Here is a 19771-nt window from a genome sequence, read left to right on the forward strand (position 1 = left end):
TCAGAGGAATGGGGAGTATATATGAGTGCGTATATATAAAGTATATGGGGATGAATACATGTGCAGGGGAGGTGTAAACATGTAACAATCAATGCATGTATGTTACTTGGCTCATCACACCTTTTTACAGGGGAGGCTTCTATAGATAACAGCAAAAAAGACAAAATCAGTACAAAATCTTTTTAATGTTAAAATGTTTGTATTTAGAATAGTCACAATAGTTTGGATTCACAGTACTGTCCCTGAGATGGTGTGTAAAAATTATTTTTTAGTTTTCTTAAAATGAGCCAGAGAATTACAAAGCCTGAGCTTTATAATATTAACAATCCAAAATAAATACAAATACTTCTACAGCTTTGTCTCATTATAGTAGAATAACAAGTCATTTGTTTTTAACTGTAAACAATATAAACGGGGACACAATTAATGTGATTAAATGATAGAACGCCTAAACAAAATCAGAGTTGAAAAGGATGTGTGTTTAAGGGATTAAACGACCAGATGAAAGGATTTAATTGTCTTTATACATTTCTGGAAGGAAAATTCCCAAAAGTTAGCAGAGCTACACTCTACAGCGATTGGGCCTATAAATATAAACGAATTACTTTAAATGGATAAGAAAAACAGTCTTACTAAATGTATGGAAATACACACTTACTACTTACTACTACTGTGTCTTTAGTACTTAGTAGTAAAGCAGATGTGTGAAATGGTGCAGTTCCACTCCCGTCCGGCGCGCGGCAGTAATACTGCGCGTGCTTCCATACGTCCACCGCCAATTCGCTCATTTCACAGAAGTAATATTTTTCTTTTCGGAAGGAGATCCCGACAAAGCGGCCCTATTTCTTTTCAGCAAGTAAAAGTCGAATAATCCGAAAACCGACGATGTACGCCAGGACTAATACCGGCAGCACACACGGAGACTTTCAGGACAGAAACGGAGTGAATTATGTGACATCGACGGAGTCTTTCGGCCACTGCTCTCAATTGTTCTGGAAAAAGGATCCCAACGACTCCGGAGTAAGAAAGCCAGCTTCCACCGACCGTTAGCTAGCGACCTCGGCCGGCAAATAGCCTCCGCGAACGGCGAACGGAGCTGCACGGGACCACCGAAGCCCCGTGCATCGTCTCTATGGCGCGTGCGATTGTTTACCGAGAGTCTGGAGTCCGGTTCGGCGACACTCGGGTGTTGTGAAGCTGCTGGCTGTGTTACAGAACCGCTCCGTTAGCTATTTGCTAACACCAGTGGTCATGCTGAGCGGCGCACGGCCTAGTTCGACTCCTAGCTGCTAAGTGGCTAGTCGTGATTAGCCCCTGCATACTGCATATTTCACACCGTCCGTAAACGGTCGGGTGGAATCGGACGCGTTGCTGCTCGCTGTGCCGCCGCCGTGTTGTGAGCGGGCGGCGGGAGGTTTGGGGGAGGGATAAAGAATGTTGTTGTAGCCGAGCATCACCGAGCTAATGCTAACAGCAGACACCACCGAGCCAAACAGCGCGGCTAGCTACCCCCGGGGTCCGCGCTGCCAGACGGGGTCTCCCCCTTTTCCCCGGTAGCACCTTGAATAACCCCCGCGTTTCGACGAGGTCTCCTCTTGCTATTTGTGAACGGCAGAAGGCTTCATTTGAGCAGCAGCGTGTGTGCGTAATGCCCCGCAACACTGTCACACACACACCGCAAAGTAAACACGACCGGGCTGTCCCACAGGAAACGGGGGCGGAAGACGCCCCGCTGGGCGCCTTGAAAGCGCCCTTTGTGGTGCCAGACTGTGCGGTTCATTCATGGCAGGCCACGGCCGAAAAAGCGATCAGCACCGCGTTCGCAGCCGCCCGCGCTTTAGTGTGTATGTAAGACGTGTTGTGCTGCTGAACGCTCGTGACCATTCGGGGGGGATTAGCGGCACCTTCCGAGGTGTCACTCACCTTCTATGTTCCTCCCCGGTTTCTCCCAAACTACCTGCATTTGAAGGCGGCATCTTCAAAAAGGAGACGAGGGAGTAGTGTGCTGCGTTCACTGGACTGCGTTGTGTTTCTGATGATTCAGAGGGAATCAGGGATGATGGAGGTGAGCATCACGCTGGTTCCCCACGTCCACAGGCCAATGGGATTTATCTGTTTTGGATTATTGCAGAAAAATAAGCTCCCTGGTAAACACATGTTCTGTCCCGCAAGATAATCTGCTCCAAAGAGCAGCGCTTTTGCAGATTTTATTTTATTTTTTAACGCATGATGGCGGAGGAAGTAAATGTTATGGCAGGATCACATGACTTCACGTTCATCGCTGCTAAATTAAAGGCAGGCAACTTTTCTTTTTGTGGTAAACCGTGACACTTTAACTGCAGGGCTTCTCTCGTGCATCCAAACCAAAATCTATTGCTTTGGAGACGGAACCAGAAGTGGCGAAACCTCCCAGTTTCATCAAGTCCGAAACAACACCCGTGTACACCAAAGTTTGGACAAAACCAGACTTCTCTGTGGTTCTGCAGGAGCTGCAGTATCAGATCACATTGGAGTTTCTGTAAAGGTGGAAGCTCTAAAAAGATGGTATTTCATTCGCAGCAGCTCCTGGTCTCTATGGAATGAGGTGCATCTAAAGCACAGCAGCTGAGCTTCCATTCAGCACCAGTTTTGTGTTTGGTTCCAGTCCCGTGCAGATCTGTGATGTAGTCAGTGTTGCTGTCCGTGGTGCTGAGCTGCCTTCCACCTTTTATGTGTTCTGAGGCAGTTTGGTGTGAAGCCATATTTTATGATGATAAAATATGGCCATTGTGCTGCAGCGTTTCAAGCGTTTAGCTACAAAATAGAATGTCACATTACTTTGCATTAAATGCCAAAGTAGTTTTTAATGCGTTCCTCCCTCTCCGATAGCCGAGTTCGACCATCAGCTGGTGCGACCAGCTTCCCACGTCCTCGGCGGCCCTCTCCAGCTCCAGTCTATCTTCGGCGTCCCTCTCCAGCTCCAGCCTCTCCCTGGAGTCCCGAGCGCCTCCGCCGCCGCCGCCGGCCGTGACGGCGCCGGACGACATGGACTCGGACGAGAGGCCGTACGTCTGCGACCTGTGCACCTGCGCCTACAAGCACGCCAGCTCCCTGCTCAACCACAAGCTCACCCACAAGATCGGGGACTTCAGGTGGGGACCCCAGACTCTTGTGTTTCTTCCAAAGGAGGCCAAATGGGGTTGAATAAGAGCTTCTAACTGTCTGGTCTCGCCCCCCTTTTTGTCTCCTCCCTCCCCCCCAAAAAACATAGGTGTGACTTTTGCAGCAAACCCTACACTAACTACATGTCCCTGCGCAACCACATGCGAATCCACGGGCAGAAGCGCTACATGTGCGACCTGTGCGGGAAGGCGTTCCGCCTGGCCCGGTACCTCCGCAACCACCAGAGGATCCACGACGACGGGCCCAACCGCTTCGACTGCCCCTCGTGCTGCAAGAGCTACAGGACCATGCTGGAGCTGGCCCAGCACCGCTGCACCGCCGCCGCCACCAACCAGGTGGGTTCTGGGCGCTGCGAGGGGGATACTGATGACGCACGCTGTGCGTCCGGAGCTTACATGTTTTATACTGGCATGACATATTCAGGTTGTTGGATGGACAGAGGAGCGGCAAATACCTTTGCTCGTAACAGGGCCCCAAAAAATGGCCTCAATCTTAACAAATTTGGACATTGATGTGACTATTAGGCGAAAATACTTTTTTTTCTCCCCAACATGGTGGAGATTTCTAAGCTTCTGATAACAGACACGTTTTATATCTGTGCTGCAGTGTAGCCGAGGATTGTGAGTGGAGTCTTTTTACTTGTGAAGATTAAAGAGCAACGATACACGGGCCCATTGCAACCAGCAAAATCCAGGGGCCTCATTTATAAAACCTTGCGTAGGATTTGCGCCAGAAGTGGCGTACGGATGAAACGTAGGACGTGCGTACGCACAGAAATATTCAGACTTATAAAACCGTGCGCACGCACGTCCTACGCAGTTTTCCCTTAATAAATCACAATCACTTCTAAATGCAGCGCAGCTTTTGCGGCTTCATGTCACGCCCACAGTTGCCCATATATAGTCTGTGGAACGCCCACAAATTAATATTCATCGATTGCAAAATCATGACAAACACTGAAAGGAAAACGAAGAAACGTAACTTCACTCAGTGTGAAGTCGAAATGATCATTGGCGAGGTGGAAAGGAGAAGTAAAATGCTTTTTAGGGGGCACAGTATTATGCAGTATATATTTGTGCCACAATCCTGAGCGGGTAATTTTAACGCTGCAGCCTCACAACCGCTGACCGTGGCCGAAATAAAGAAAAAATGGTCTGACATCAAAGTGAATGCAAAAAAGCGTTTAGCGCCATCGCCAAGGTGTGTCTGCCCCGGGTGGGAAAGGGGACACCGGACCTGTCCCCTCTTGATGGGAGACAGGCGGCAATGATTGGGGATCAGGGTCTGGGCCAACATCAGCGTCAGGGGGGTCGAGGCGTGTTTGGAAGCTGTGCCACATCATGTAGCACAGCACACGCCAGCAGGATTTTGCACACCTTATCAGGAGTAAACAACAACCTCCCTCCAGTGCAGTCGAGGCAGCGCCATCCGCCCTTAAACAGGCCGATTGTGTCTGATCAGCCATTACGCGTCATTACGCATTGTGACGGCATCACGGCATTTTATTACCGTCCATTTGATTGCATCTGACAAGCAACAGCTGTGTTTTGAGGATGAATTGCAGAACATATTTCCTTTTTCTTTTTGAAAATGTATTAATTTGTATTTGTTTGTTTTACGCTGCAGATTGAGCAAACAGGTGTTTGTGTTATTTATGCGAGGCAGTATTGCTCTTTCAAAGAACAAAGAACGTTTTATTCGTCAACAGTGAGACATTAGAATCGGAATGTGACAAAAATATATCCTAAGTGAATAAAACTAAACAAATAATAAGGGACACGGAGCGAGCGAAGCATCGGGCTCAGTCCGATGCGGTCGGGTTTGACAAAATGTGTCCGGCGTCCGGGGACGTCGGCCCGCGTTCCTCACGGCCAAAGAGGCGGACCAGCAGTCCGGAGGAACAGACCGTAGTTCAGGTTGAAGGACTGGGCGGATGGTGGTTGTTTTAGGTTCATTTTAGCTTAGTTGTGTTCCCTGTTTTCGTTTTGCACTGTTGAAAGAAAGTCGACGTGCCGGCTCGTTCATGTAGTTCTCTCATTCAGCTTAAAGCCAAAATGTTCCCACACTGGAGGTGAACCAAGTCCACTTGGACTGGTTTACCCTAATTGTCTGTCACAAAACAATAACACCGTGCGTTCACGGGTTCCCTTCCCCCGTCGGTGTCTAAGCCCCGCCTCCACGTTCGCCAATGAAAGCAGACAAGAGGACAGCGGGATCCACTAAAATGTTGGTGACGTTCATTTATATGTAAGATAAATATCGCACCACCAAAGATTATCGCACTCACTTATATACTCCTATATTGTGCGACAAGCCTAAACGTTTACTCTCAATTTTCAGCCGGAAACGCCACAAAAGAGCTTAAGTTTAGTACAGCGGTTTCACCACAGAAGGATCCGGCCTATTGGAACCTTTCAGTAACATTTTATTTGCATGTGTTGAATAGTTTTGATGGCGTGTTCCCAGGCCAGTATTTTAGCACGTTGTTGTTGTTGCTCTTTTTATTATTATTTACCATGTTATGTTCATTTTGGGAGACCTAACAGGAGAACAATGCTCCTGATGTTCCTGTGATGCAATCCGCTCTGTGCCATCACAGAATATCACCAAAAACTCTTATACTCTGAAACAATTTCAATACTAAATGTGATATGTGGTTCATCAAACTCTCATTTGCATTTTGTTGAACTTCTTTATTAAGTAGTTCAGAGTTTGAAATGGGCAAAATGAAAAATGGCCATCAGATCGCAGAGGTTCCGCGGTGTAATCTGACGTAGCGGAGAAGCACACGGTCGCTACAGAGGCAGCAATTAAAGCTTTTTGAACGCTTCAGGGCCTTCAAGAGACTGCTGCTAGAACCCGGTGCAGAGAGGGTGAGTGCAGGTACAGGATGTACTTCCGTCACAGCAACCATAAAAACATTCATTCTAGGGCTGTCAACACATATTCTATATACGAATATGAAAATATTCGAATGTAAAAAAAAACCACACACAGCAGCGGCGCTGTCTGCTTAGCGGGCGGGCGGGCGCGCGCCTGACTACTGACTGTATACTGCATGAATAAAATAGACTAGATCGGCTACAACAGCTTCATGCACTGGTTTGATTATTTGCCGTTTCATGCCAAGGAAAAGTTCCATGTTTACAGCACAGCTCGCTCAGAGCGCTCAATGCCGGTACTTTCAATCACTGAATGAAGGCTGCCATATTTCGATCGGGCGATCTGCGGTCTTGGCCGTAGAACGGTTAAACTTAACTACTTGTATAGGTAATTTATTTATGTCTCGTTGTATTCATTTGTCCTGTTATTGACACGTCTAATGCACAACCAGATATTCATATATCCGTGTTTTTTGTTTTTTTCATTTAGCGTATATTCAAATGTCATTTTTGACCAATTTTGACAGCCCTAATTCATTCCCACCGAGTGATCGGTGAGTGCTAATAGGGCTGCTAGCCTCAGCGCAGGGCCGTCGTCTTATGATTCTTACTCAAGACCCAAAGGTGTGTTGTGTCTATGTGTGGATTGTCTGAAAGGGATACGTTAGGAAGCCATGACCCTCACCCGCCTTCACAATTCAATTGGTTCTTAGCAGTCGTGAGGTGTCCCTCCCCAATTTGTCTCACGTTGCCACTTCCAGGAGGAAGACGAGCAGCGGAGATACCCGTGATTCATTCAACACGCCTGACCAGCTCTCTCATCCCTCTTTTAGCCTTCGCTGTTCTTCGACAAAAATTTTTTATAGTGTCTCGCTGTATTATCATCTACTTCCTGTTTACATCGTCGCACACATGCTCGGTGAGCATTAATGGTCATGAGATGTACGTTTGCGACGGTTGCCGTGTGAACGCAGATCATCTGAAAGGTGTGGACGGAGATGTTTTTGTTGTAGGAGGAAGACGTAGTAGTGTGGATGTAGGCTGAGACCAGGGAAAGAGTCAGTTCTCCGCAGGTCAGGGAAGCAACACAATTCCTAACAAATCTAGTAATCCAAACTTGTGTGTGTGTGTGTGTGTGTGTGTGGGTTGGTCAATAAGAACCGTTTCAACTGCCCGTCCTGCTTTAAGAGCTACCGAACCATGCTGGACCTGGCTCAGCACCGGTGCAGCGCCGCGCCCAAAAACCAGGTTGGTGTGAGCGTGTGTGTGTGAGAGCGTGTGTGTGTGTGTGTGTGTGTGTGAGGCGGATGCAACTGTAGCTGTGAGTAAGGGCCAACTGGTTCAGCAGAGTTGAAGCGCAGGAGGACGTTCTGGTGATTGAGGCTGATCAGAACAACTCGTCTGTCTCGGTGCTGCTGAGGTGAAAACTGCTTTTGACAAATGCAACCGATTAGTAACGAACACTGAACAAACTGCACAGACCGCGGGAGAGGACGGGCGGTGTTGAGGACTTGGACCATACTGAGCGGTAACGGGTGGTCCTAATTGTTTTACAGGGCGCATACTAAGTTAAAAAGGGTTGTCCTTTGTGCTGATTGCCACTACTGGTCCGTCCTCTCATAGAATTTAAAACAAAGCGCCTGAAGGCAGAGAGTTCTCAAAATAGTTGCCAGGGGCAACTGTTAATGTCGAGGCCGGTGATGTGAGTGACGTAGTTCATAGTTCAGCTGGAGCCAATATTAAGCCTTTTTTGGACAATATAACCTCTTTTAAATGTGATCCTTTCTACTTCAGCTAAAGATGCTTAAAACCTTTTTTGTTTTGCGAGTGTAAATCTGCTCTGTGAAGTGTAAACGTACCGGCTCCAGAGGACTGTCCCAACTACCAAGACGAGACTAAAACAAAAACACCGACGTCAGCATTGACCCTGTAGACGGTAGAGGACAAGTTGAGCGGGCAGTCAGATTCTGTGGTTAAAGGGAGGCTTCATACTTTCAAGTGGAATTGTTTTGATTTGTATTAGCAGCAGCAGGTAGCGATAGCCACGCCCCCATTTGGGAGAAACCGCCAGGAGTCCCGGCGGGCGCGGTGCAGCAGAACACTATATTAATAACGTTTAGCCTCCGGCGGGCTGAATCTGTCTTAGTCGCCCTTCCACGCCCACTTTAAAATAATGTCCCTCCTTAATGTTGGAGTTGTTCAGGCTGGGTGGAATCGATGTTTATGCGAGTGCGTGTGTGCGTTTGTGTGTAGGTGTTGCATGTGCGTACAACCGGCCCGCCCCATCCCTCATCTAACCAGTTTGACAGACAGGAAGTGAGAGCTAACGAGCCTGCGAGACGTGTCCTTGAGACGTCCGGCTCTTGAGCTGCTCGTGGTGCCGAATCAGAGATGCAGAGGAGCTCACCACATCCGTCCATCCCCTCCGCTCTTCATCGTATCCGTGCGCCGCTGGCCATGCATGCGTCACCCATTCCGAGCACGCAGCCGCAAATGATTGACAGAATGTCTCTTCCTCCCTCCCCATCCAGTCCGGCAGTCGTCGTTCCAGCTACGCCGCCAACGCTCGCCGGCAGCAGCAGCAGCAGCAGCAGCAACAACAACAACAGCAGCAACAGCAGCAGCAGCAGCAGAACAGCGCCAACTCCATGATGCAACCGCCGCATGGAGGACACGGACAGCAGGAACCCCTGCCCCCCCACTGCGTCTCCCCCATGTCCCAGGGAGGGCAGGGCGGCGTGTCCAGCCAGTCTGTGCCTGACCCCCACCAGGTAGGGCGGAGATAAAAACCCTGCTTCGTTTTTCTTGCTCTAACCCAAGAGCCTTTTGGCGCCAATGTGTTGAGCTCTCTGTGTCTCCTCCTCCTCCCCCCTGCTCACCCTCCTCCTCCCCAGCAGGGCCGTCCCAGCTCTGTGTCGTCCCAGAGCAGCCAGCAAAGCATGAGGAGCTCGTCCTCCAACAAACACATCTCCTCCTCCGGAGCCGCCCCGTCCTCCTCCTACTCCCTGCTCCAGCCCCTGGTGCCTGAGGTAAAGGAGCTGAGCTCGGGATACACTAGGCTGAGCGCCAACCCCATGGTAGGAGAGAGCTGCCGCCGCCGCAACTCCCCACTCCCTCTCCCCCGCCCCACCACCCTCACCCCCACAATCCCTCCCGCCGCCCGCTGCCTAGCTGTCTCCTCCCCGTCCAGATACTAACACCAGGAGAGGGGGACTAACACTTCTAACGGGAGCCTCTGCTCGCAGCTCCCCGTCCTCCGTCCTCCTGGGACAGGACGGGGAGCTGTTTGTGGAGGAGACGTCCATGGTGGGGGTGGTGGGTAGAGACGATCCAATCCGCCCGTCACCATGACCCCCCCCACTCTCTGAGTTTTCCCCACAGAGATCGGGGGGGTTGTACTGTATAACTACTACAACCAGTGGATAGGAGACAATAACCATTTTATTGATGACCTCTTGGTCATTGCGCCTACTCTTTTTAAAAATGTTTTCTTTAATTTTACAACATCACACTCTGAGTCAGAAGTAAGTCTAGACAGTTCCACCGTGATGTTTTAGACTCCATTTTGCCACAACGCGTTCTTTAACAAGTCCTTAAGCCCAGGAGTGGGCGGCGCCTTTGCACCTCCGGGTGCTTCGTCTCTCAAGTCCTTGAAAGTATTTTCAATATGTGCATAAAAACGGAGCAGGGACTCGTCAAACGTGTGGATCTGCGTCCGTCAGTTTTCACACGCCGATAAAAGTTCAGACGTTTCCAATTTTTCACGTTGGTAGTCCAGGTCCCGATTTAAAGGGGCAGCCAATGGAATCGAGCCAGAGGCGGGCTTTACTGCGTCACCACTGACTTCCTGTTTATGGGGCCATAGATGTGGTTGGAGCGGACGTTAATGTTAATTCCGATGAACCGTATATTCACCTCTTGTCATCGGGTAAGTAGCAGTGGCTTCACTCGCCACGGTGGAAAAAGCGTCGATGAGCTCCTCGTTCAGCTCGCGCTCCCAACGCGGCGGCAGGGTGCTACTAACCTGGGGCTGTGCTGCTAACATGGTCCCGCCTTCTGACACTAACTGTCCAATCAGCTGTGTGCCGCACACTGGGATGTTGAAGCTGAGGCTGCACGAGTCACTGTACCACACTGGCAGTGTTGAAACCGCAACGGTCAACAGGCATCAGGGTTGCTGGACCTGTTGACTTCCTTAAATCGTCATTCTGCAGGTTCAGAACCACTTCTGACTTTAGTGTTCTTTTGTGGTTTGAATATAATGCACCAGCGACAATGTATGCTAATCCCCTCCTGTTGACTTCGGTCTGCATGAAGGAACATTAATCCCCACTTAAAAAAAACAGAATGAACTGAATATGTATGTGTATATATTTATTTATATATGTTAGTGAAATCATTTGAATGACACCTGCAGACATTCTGTGAATCCTTTTAAGAGATGGTGCTCAGACATGTGCAGCTCAGCCCTCCATCTTGACGCTACACCTTCTCCATGTCGTCTGTGTCCATGTGTCTGAGTGTAGCACTCCATGTCCCCCTCTTCCTCGTCCATCTCAACTCCACCCGTGCACTGATAGTTGTTATGAATCTGAGGAAAGTCCCTTTGCTCTGCTGACATTGATATTTTACTCTTTGTTCTCCACCCCCCTTTCTTTCTCTTCCCACCAACTCCACCTTTTTTTCTCGACTGTCTCACACCGGTTCTCTCCTTCTGGCTCTCTACCCGTTCCCCCCCCACCTCCCCCTGCAGCCGAAGCATCAGGACACTTTCTCTCTGGCCCCCCAGCGGCCCCTCACCATCAACCCCATCGGCCACTCCCTCCATCCGAACGGAGCGCCCACGCTCAAGCCTTCCCCTGTGCCACGCACCATCCAGGCCATGCCCTGGGAGCAGCGCTCCCTCTACAATCAATGAACCCCCCCCCCACACACACACACACACACACACACACACACACAACCCCTCCAGGAACCAGCTGCCCCCCTTCCCATCACGTTGCGTCCAGCACCACGCACCCTTCCCCATCCTTTCTACACCCTTTTCGGACCCAGCATCAAAGAGGGAGGACTTTGGACGCCCCTTCACCACGGTGCCCCTCCTTTTGGAACGTTGTGTTTGGGATTGGGGGGGGGGCATGAGAACTAGTTGAGATTGAATAACTGAGTAGTTAGGTTTAAAAAAGAAAAATGGAAAAAAAAATGTGTTGCCTTGACCCTCATGTATGATCTATGCCATGTACTGGATATAAGTTAAAATGTCTGTCTCCTCACTTAAGAATTGATCCCCCTCTCGTAATGAAAATATCTACTACCCCCCCCCTCATTATGATTAGAGCGCCCGCCCCTCCCCACGTGTTAAATAAAACAAAACGCTATTTTGTATGGAAATTCTCCCTTCAGTCAGATATGTTTCCTTGAAACATAAAAGCTGACCTAAGTGAAAGGAAGCTGGAGGGGGGGGGTCCCTTTGTTGTGTTATTTCCAAATGTTCAACATGCTCCAGACGAAGGTTGTGTATATTGTGCGTTTCCAGCACGCCTCTCTCCTCAGTAACCGCGGCAACGACGTCCTGAGGAGCGAGTGGTCCGGCAGCGTGGAGGACCTCGAGCGACCGGGGGGGGGGGGCTCGGTTACCTTCTCTTTAACCCACAACTCAATTTTGTTCTAAGCCTGCACACCTGTTGGCGGCGGGTGGGGCAAATTTAGGAAAGACAGCAGTACGAGTCTCCACCCCTTTTTGTTGTTACGCTGCGACTGTCCACATGTGTGTTCCTCTCACTTTAAAGCACTTTAAGACAAGTGCTGTGTAATTATAACCCCCATCCTGTGCCCCCGCCCCCTCCCACTCACATGACTGCAGCAGCTGTGGGTCCAGCTTAAGCCGGACACCACTCCTGCATCTGGAAGCTATAGTGGCCAAAATGCAGTAAACCTGCAGCCCCCCAAATCCCCTCAGTGCTCCCGGGATGGATTCAGATAACCGCCAAATCTCTCTGCGGTGTTTCACTAAACAGCCAGTCAGCCCCCCCCCCCGTCAGTGAAGAAGGAAGTGAATTATGATTTTGTCTTTTTGTAAACTGTCAGTTTTGACGAATAACAGTTTTTAATCATGGTTCCAATATGTAGTTCTGTTACTTTTCTCTCGCTAACACGGCGTTTGTCGAAAGACCCACAATTCTACTGACATTGTATTTTCTCTTTTTAAAGTCGTTTCTATTTTTATTCATGACATGTTTCCAATGTTGCTTTCTCTCTTTCCTTGTAAAGTGTCTGAGTATTTAGAAAAGTGCTATACAAATAAAATGTTTTATTATTATCACCACCAGTGCTGCTTTTCTTAAGGGATGTCTGCTTTTTAAGTCAATTTTTAGTTGTTGTTTTTATGTGGAAAATGTTCTATTCTATTTCAAGCTGATTTCCTGGAAGTTCTCTGCTTATCGGGAAGTTGGGAGCCTGAGCTTAGCAAACTTCAGCGGGCCACAGAGACGTATCGGGGGGAGGAGGGAGGCTCTGGAGCCAGAAAGGGAGTAAGTGGACCTTCAAGTGAAGACGACGCGTGCAGCTGGAACACCGTGTCCTTCTCCACCAGAGGGCGACACCCTGCTTTTTCTCTATATTTTCAGTCATTCTGTTGTTTTATGGGACCTTTTATTCAACTGGATAAGCCAATTGTGAACCAGTTCTTATTTATGATGAGCACTAAAATGAGTACTTATAATTCAATAAAACCATCTCCCCTGATTTATGTTTATGTTGCCTTTGATAAGGAGACGCCATACAAACCGCCATGTTTTATGATACCACGCTCCTCTATGGGCGGAGGTTCAAACGTGGCTGAGCAGCTTTATTTTGGATGCATCAGCTGACCGCTGTGTTAACTACGGTCTGTCTGTCACGTGACTCTTTAAAGCGATACTCCCTCAGTGGGAGGAGCCATTACTCATTCACAAATTATTGCGGAATGATGAATTAAACTAGTTAAGTTCTACCAGAACCGACATCATTTTTAGGTTTCAATGATATGATTGTGATCTACTTCGGAATGGCCCGGCTTTCTTTTTTTACGTTCACTTCAAAAATGGAACCTGCATGAAGTTGATAAATTACATGAGCCATTACGTTTTATTTTTTTTTACTTTAATATGAAATATGTTCGGCTACATATGAATAAAACACCTAATGAGCGCTTGTATTACCATTACTGGTGTACATTTACATTAAATGACCATTGACTTGAGCCTGCATGGGTCGCCATTCCACAGGTCCACAGGTGTTTATTTGGTGCCACGATTCCACTGCAGCCCACCAACGTGCATGCACGCGGCGGGAACGCGCATCAGAATTGAACCCTTAAAGAAATTAACGTGCAGAAATCGCGCGTCCTTCACAGGGTCCATTAAGGCTCCGCGGTGTCCCGCCGCGTGAGACTCGGCCGCCAATCGCGATGAATTAAAATAAGTGAACAGACGCACGCGCCGTTTGTCCTGCTTGCATGCCGGTTATGGCTTTAAAATGATTGTCCCTTTCGATAGCCGGGCTCGTGTCGGGGCCTCCTCGGATCGGGGCCCGGTGCTCTGGACCCGGCGGCTGGTTTCATTAACGATCATAATCGATAAGGCTCCCTCGCGCGTTCATAATGTCAAATGGGGCTGTGAGCCGGCGACCAACCGGAAGCGTTTTTTTGTTTGTTTTGGGTTTGAAAACGGGAAAATGCCTTTTCCTCAAATCCACCCGGGAAAGTTTATAGAATGAAGATTTTTTGGGGCTAAATTAAATTTTACAAATTATTTTTTTTAACATACAGATAATTGAAAGGGGAGAAATTAAAGCAGACGGTGAATACGTTATATACATTTATTTTAAGTTATGTAATACTAACAAAAAAATAATACCATGCGTTTGTCTGAGAATTATTTAATCTGTGTTTGTTTCAAACCAAAAGCTTTCATTTTTAATTAGTTTTAGTCTTTTTTTTAATCACAATTAATAATGACTGCTTCAGCAGGCCTCCTCCCAGCTGAGGGCCACGGCCTCCCCTCCTAACGTAGACCGCAGGCCCGGGCTGCGGGGACTCGAGCCGGCCGCCTGGTGGTGGTAGAAGCGCGCGCAGGGAGACGATGTCCACGATGGGACGTAAAGCAGTGGACGCATGGAGACGTTAAAAAAAAGGTAAACAAAGTAAGCGGCATGTAAATGCACTCTGGATTATTACATTTACACAGAAGCATTAAGAATAAAAGATGGAACATACAAGCACATTATTTATGTATTCATTTGATATTTCATTCGTTTCGATGGAAACAAGAAAATAGATGATCTAACATTTTCTTGTGAGGAAAATAGGGAGTAAAAAGTATTAAATGAATACCCACAATTGCACGTCATATTCTTACGTTGTCATGGTAACGTGATCAGTTGCAGTGTTGTCCCATTCGTATTTACACCATTCCGTTCCCTCACAGACTCTCACGCTGGACCACCTACTAGGTGACGTCATTGAGTCTCTGAGGGTCCAGGGTTTGAGGACTTGTTTCTCCTGCTAATGTTTTTTTTAATGTAACACTTTAAACTGAGAAGAAGAAGAAGAAGAAGTATTCTCGGTGCGTGTCAGCGCTACATGACCATGGACATTGACAGTCGGTGTGTTTGTACGTCATCGTGGGTTCTTTCATTATTTGTCCACAGCGAAGGACCCCCCCCCCCACATCTCCCCCATCCTCCCCCATCCTCCCCTCTCCATTTTGTCTACTCTAAGAGCAGCTCTATTCTCCTCTCCGTCCGCCACGTGAGGGACTATTTGTTTGATTCCAGCTCCCGGTCGGTGAGTCCGCAAACGGTTACGCGCGTGTGTGTGTGTGTCCGTGTTTGTGTGTGTGCGCGTGTGTGTCCGAAATGAAAACCTACGGTGCGATTGGGATCCGGTCCATGCACGGGGGGGTGAGGGGAGGGACTAACATTAATAAATAGAAACACACACGAGGTGTCTCCTTCCTCGTCATAGGAGACACATTGAGACGTTCTCCGTTGTCATCACGTCGCTGTTGTTTGATAAATATTTGGTTTCATATCGATCGCGAAGTCTCCTTCAGACTCACTGATGAATGGATTCGGTTCTCATGGGCGGTGAAGTGGGACTGAACGTAAACCTGAGTGAATGTGGAGCCACTTCTTTTTCTCCTGTGCTGTAAAAACGCGCCTTTTTCTGAGCATCGTCAGCTCTAAAGTTTGTGTTTGACTTTCAGTAAAACCAACATAAGAAACCCGAGTTCTAAAGTCAGTGACTGATCCAAAAGAAACTTCCGTGCTCCCAAGTACATTTCTCATGTATTATTGCTGCAAAAATGACCGATATAGTTCAGGCAGCGTGGAAAGTTCTAGTACATTTACTCCATATTTGGTTAATATTTCCATTAGTCCTTCTTCTATTAAACTAGTTGAGAAAGGAATGTTGTAGTTATTTGTGTCTAAGTAATAGATTTTTTTAAACATAAACCAGATGAAGAACAGATATTTGATTTATTATGTTGACACTCGGCTCAACTTGAACCACATATGCAACAAATGACTGTTTACACAATAGTTTATTGAGTAATGTGGCCAATTCGCTGCACTGAAGTACATTTATTCTCATTTTACCACTGTCTGTTATATTTGTATTTTCATCTATTATCTTTTTTATTTAATAGATCAGAATACTCTTTTGACACATTCTCTCCTCTGTGGTGGTTTTATGCACATTGTTTTCCCTGTCAATTCAACCAAACATTTGTTGTATTTATTTTTTTAACACGCGATTTAGGCTTTAAATCCAGGATTTACAAATATCTGCATGATAAAACCAAATGTCTCCCCTTGATAAAAAACAGCACGAAAAGAGGAAGCTAGTTGATTAAAAGCACTCCTAGATACATACACGTATATTTCATCTCCAGACTGATGTTCTTCTAATGCCTCCAACTCTCCGGTTGTTGTGGATCAAACTCATTTTTAGGGAAAATGAAGTTCAAAATTCCTACCGAACCAGAGTCGTTCCACATTTAGGAATAAACATTTTCAACATATTTTCAAGGCCAGATTTGCTTGTTCTGGGCCTTTTAGCAGCGCAGCATCACTTACGGTGTGTTTTAGGGTTACATTTTCAGACTAGTTTCATGATTTTACATGACTTACATCATCGAAACAGTCCCTTTAACCAAAGCCAATCACATGCATTAATGTTGGAAAGATACTGTGAAACAGGAATAAATCATTCTTTACTCCCAGTGAGGAAGTCGGGCCGGGTTTGGCAAAGCAACTACAAGTGAAATGAAACAGGAAGTACTTTCTGATGAGATTTCAAAACTGTTTATTTCAAAATAGGCAACGAAAAAAAATGTTTGTGACCATGAATCCCGGCTCCGAGTGGCGCCAGTGTGTGTAGCCATGGAAACAAAAACGACACCTTTTTAAATACATAAAATGAGCCGTTTATGATCGATCCAAAAGGAGGCTGCCGGGCCCATTATGAAAAAGCCTAATGGAAAGTTACTCTTCACAACACAAACAGATGTTTTCAGGTGTTGTTACACTTTGTGTTTGAGCCTGTTTGTCGTTCACTTTTCATAAAACTTTCCCCGCATGCAGGTCCTGGTCAACACAACATCACAGGAGTGGAACTTGCTTTGACAACGACATCTGTGGAGCAAGAAAACAGTGACGTTTTCACCAAAACAAGTCTGTATACTCTGGCTCTACTTCCTGCTTCAGGGTCCCATGATTGAACAAATAAACGGAAAGAAACGGTGGACTTTCAAATCCAATTCGCCGCTCTCGAAAGTATCCGATCTTGATTTCCAGTTACTGAGGTCATTTCCTTTTTATAGTATGGACAGGAACTAAAGACCAGCAGCTGCTTCGTTTCTCTGCTTCTTCTGCCGGCAAAAGACTAGAAAGCCTTCAAATTAGTCCCAGAAATACTGTATCTGCCTGGTCTCGAGTCCGGTGGTTTGAATCAAACTGTGACTTGTGATGAGCTTGATTTACGTCACACATCATTGACAGAATCATATTAGGATACTTAAAAATTGAAGAAATGTAGTCCATGAAAATAGAGTTTGACACACACGTCTTATATCACAGGGTGTTATTTTCGGAATGCTTACGAGATAAACAAGATGATGTGGAACCGTGGGCCTTGGACTACAAAGTACATGTTCTTTTTTTGTCATATAAAAAAAAAGCAAATTTGCAGGCAAATTGTTTACTTGCAGAGGGAAAATCACAGAACTTTAGACACCTTTGGCTGGAGATGATTTTCCACTAACTGACTGGCTTACAAATTAAAAGTATACAGTTCACTCAGGATTTTAATTTTTTTTTCTTCACGGATCTCATGAAATAATTTGTGTTAGGAATGTGTTTTTGGCGCTCCAATGACTACATTTCCCCTTGTGATTGAGTCAAAGTGTGTGTTTGTGGTAATAAAGGAACGTGTGCAGCATGTGAGGCTCTCTGATGTGTTTTTAATGCATCTCTATGGCACAGAGGAAGAGGAGACATATTTCCTCCAATGAACATGTGATTTGAAATTGTTGCTCAACTGGCAGTAGTTTGCACTGTTACCTTATCGTTTACCTTCCCAGCGCGTGGGTGACAGTGCAAACTATTACTTTTTGGGGCAGTCCGGAGGGCTTCCAGCGCCACAGAGGCGAAGACATTTTAGATTTAGGCTTAAAATGAAAATAGAGCTTATATTTGTTTCAAACCTTTTAGTGATTAAGATACTATGCAGTTATAATTGAACTGTAAACAATTCAAATAGTTGCCAATAGCGACCTCTAACACCCTTACTGTCATGTAAGGTGATCACATCTCTCAGGAACAGTCTGAGAAATCAATATTCCATTATATACATTTCAAAGAGACGACAAAGTAATGTTAAGGTATCTTTAACAATTCCAGGGTGTTTTGATGTATAGTACTACATCCCACGCATAGAGGACGGGGGACGAAAAGAAGACAAAGAAGAAGAAATGGATTTTCATCCATTCGGGAGGTTTATTCTCCTACTGCCTTCTGTCCCAATTGGCCACACGTTTTCCCCCCAGCCCTTCGACCTACGCAGCCCTCCCCCAACACACACACACACACACACACAGACCGGGGACGGGGTCTTACATTCTTCCTCCACACACCTTTTTGTAAGTGTCCTAAATACTGCCATCGACGATCTTCCACGCTATGTCTTCTTCTTCCACTCCACTACATTTTAGAGGGAAATATTGGATTTTCACTCCAGAACCTTTAATAACTGAAACTTTGCAGAAAGATGTGATGCACTGTTTGAGCATTAAGGTAGCTGAGTTGGACTGATTAGTCGACAGAGTTTAGTCGATGGAATGCTCCCCGCAAGGCCAGCGGGCTCCAGTCAAGACAACATTCATTTTTTCATCGCAGGTCATGAAAGCCTATTTAATTCTAACTCGACAGAAACAGAACAAGACTCATCAAAACACCCTCTGATATCAGGTGTGGTTGAAATTACAGCCTTCATTCACCAGGTTAGATAAGAAAATAAATGTTATCCGTTGAATCTCCCCTCTCCATTGTCAATATCTGAAATTTTACCTCAATTTTCACAAAATGAAATTCAAATCTTACGCACCAGGGGGGGGGGGGGGAGAAAATGAAAAGGCGTGTGCAACAACATGGCGTACTCACAATGTCCATCGCCTATTTCAACACCCGTTTCTCCCGTTTCAAGGGAATCAGGAGTCCGCTTTGGACCAGGTGACTCAATCGCCCCGTCGGACGAGAATGAGGCCACAAAGGTAAACTTGACTTGAGGTTGTAATTCTGCCATGAAGCCACAGTACAACGTGCAGAACTTCAGCTTCGAACTTCCCGTCGTTCATCGTGTGCAAAGATGAGCCAGATAAAGAACAGTCACTGGTCTCAATCCAGGAGCACTCGGGGAGGCCCGTCTACCCACTGTGTGTGCTATTTAGCCCACAACAACGTCCTTACAGTTCTTGGTTTTACACCCCAATCTTAATCCCAGTTCAATGACACTTACACCATTTAATTGACTCACAATCGAGGGAGGGAACAGAACCTGCAGCCGCTTTGAAACAAGGCTGCACTGAATTATTTGCGTTACTGAAAGTGTAATAACAGTAATGTATCAATCCTTCACCACAAGGAAGAAGCGGTGAAGATCATGACGACGTGATGATGACAATGGCTACTGGCTCTAACGAAGATGCTGCTGTGATTAACATGTGTATCACACTTATGGTTTTAACACATGAGATTCATTCATGATTAATTGTATGGTACAATGTTTAATCCATTCATTGATAATACAATTATTATGAGGGAAAACATAACTACATAAACCCAGAGTCACTTGTTGAAACAAAAGTTAAATTTGATGTTTTTTAACATCCCGTGTGCATATACAACCAGGATGTCAGACATACAAGGAGTTTGATGGTTTTCTCATAATATTACCTCATATTTAATCTTGATTATGTTGAGACAGGAGGTACGGAACAAGCAGTTTGAGGTGTTTGGATCCATTTTGTGCACAGGAGCCATTTTCTAAGCAGAGGAACCCGCGGAGTTTGCCACGTTGCCTTCACGGGCGTGTGTAGTTTGGCTACGAAGTCTCGCGCACAGGGGAAGAAACCAACTCCAGCCGTGTGGCGACGTGCGCGGGATGGGCACAGGCTGCACGCGCAAAG

The 19771-nt window shown here is 46.6% G+C and overlaps 1 protein-coding gene and 1 long non-coding RNA gene across 9 annotated transcripts; both read left to right on the plus strand.

Annotated features, from left to right (window-relative positions):
• Positions 1-769: 769 nt before the first annotated feature.
• Positions 770-12369, plus strand: LOC120827940 (uncharacterized). Of its 8 annotated transcripts, none has more exons than XM_040191166.2 (7): positions 772-1020; positions 2869-3131; positions 3251-3497; positions 7203-7292; positions 8576-8815; positions 8939-9121; positions 10798-12369. In XM_040191166.2, the coding sequence occupies exons 1-7, from the start codon at positions 886-888 to the stop codon at positions 10960-10962; spliced, it is 1323 nt and encodes a 440-aa protein (XP_040047100.1). In that variant the 5' UTR covers positions 772-885; the 3' UTR covers positions 10963-12369. The 8 variants fall into 8 exon arrangements, with proteins under 8 accessions (XP_077940538.1, XP_077940540.1, XP_077940539.1 ...); XM_040191167.2 differs by having other exon boundaries at positions 8939-9073; XM_078084410.1 differs by having other exon boundaries at positions 8942-9121.
• A 2167-nt stretch (positions 12370-14536) lies between these two features.
• On the plus strand, positions 14537-17526 carry LOC120827153 (uncharacterized). The gene is made up of 2 exons (XR_005713361.2): positions 14537-14868; positions 16671-17526. It is a non-coding gene; the product is annotated as an uncharacterized LOC120827153 (long non-coding RNA).
• The last annotated feature ends 2245 nt before the right edge of the window (positions 17527-19771 follow it).

This window comes from Gasterosteus aculeatus, chromosome 11 (genome assembly GCF_964276395.1).
Source record: "Gasterosteus aculeatus chromosome 11, fGasAcu3.hap1.1, whole genome shotgun sequence".
Taxonomy (NCBI): Eukaryota; Metazoa; Chordata; class Actinopteri; order Perciformes; family Gasterosteidae; genus Gasterosteus; species Gasterosteus aculeatus.

Excerpts from the sequence above, each read along its gene's own strand:
- LOC120827940 (XM_040191166.2), top strand. The coding sequence starts at position 886 with ATGTACGCCAGGACTAATACCGGCAGCACACACGGAGACTTTCAGGAC. Across the intron at positions 3,132-3,250 it reads CACAAGATCGGGGACTTCAG|GTGTGACTTTTGCAGCAAAC; the intron begins GTGGGGACCCCA and ends CAAAAAACATAG. Across the intron at positions 9,122-10,797 it reads GGCTGAGCGCCAACCCCATG|CCGAAGCATCAGGACACTTT; the intron begins GTAGGAGAGAGC and ends CTCCCCCTGCAG.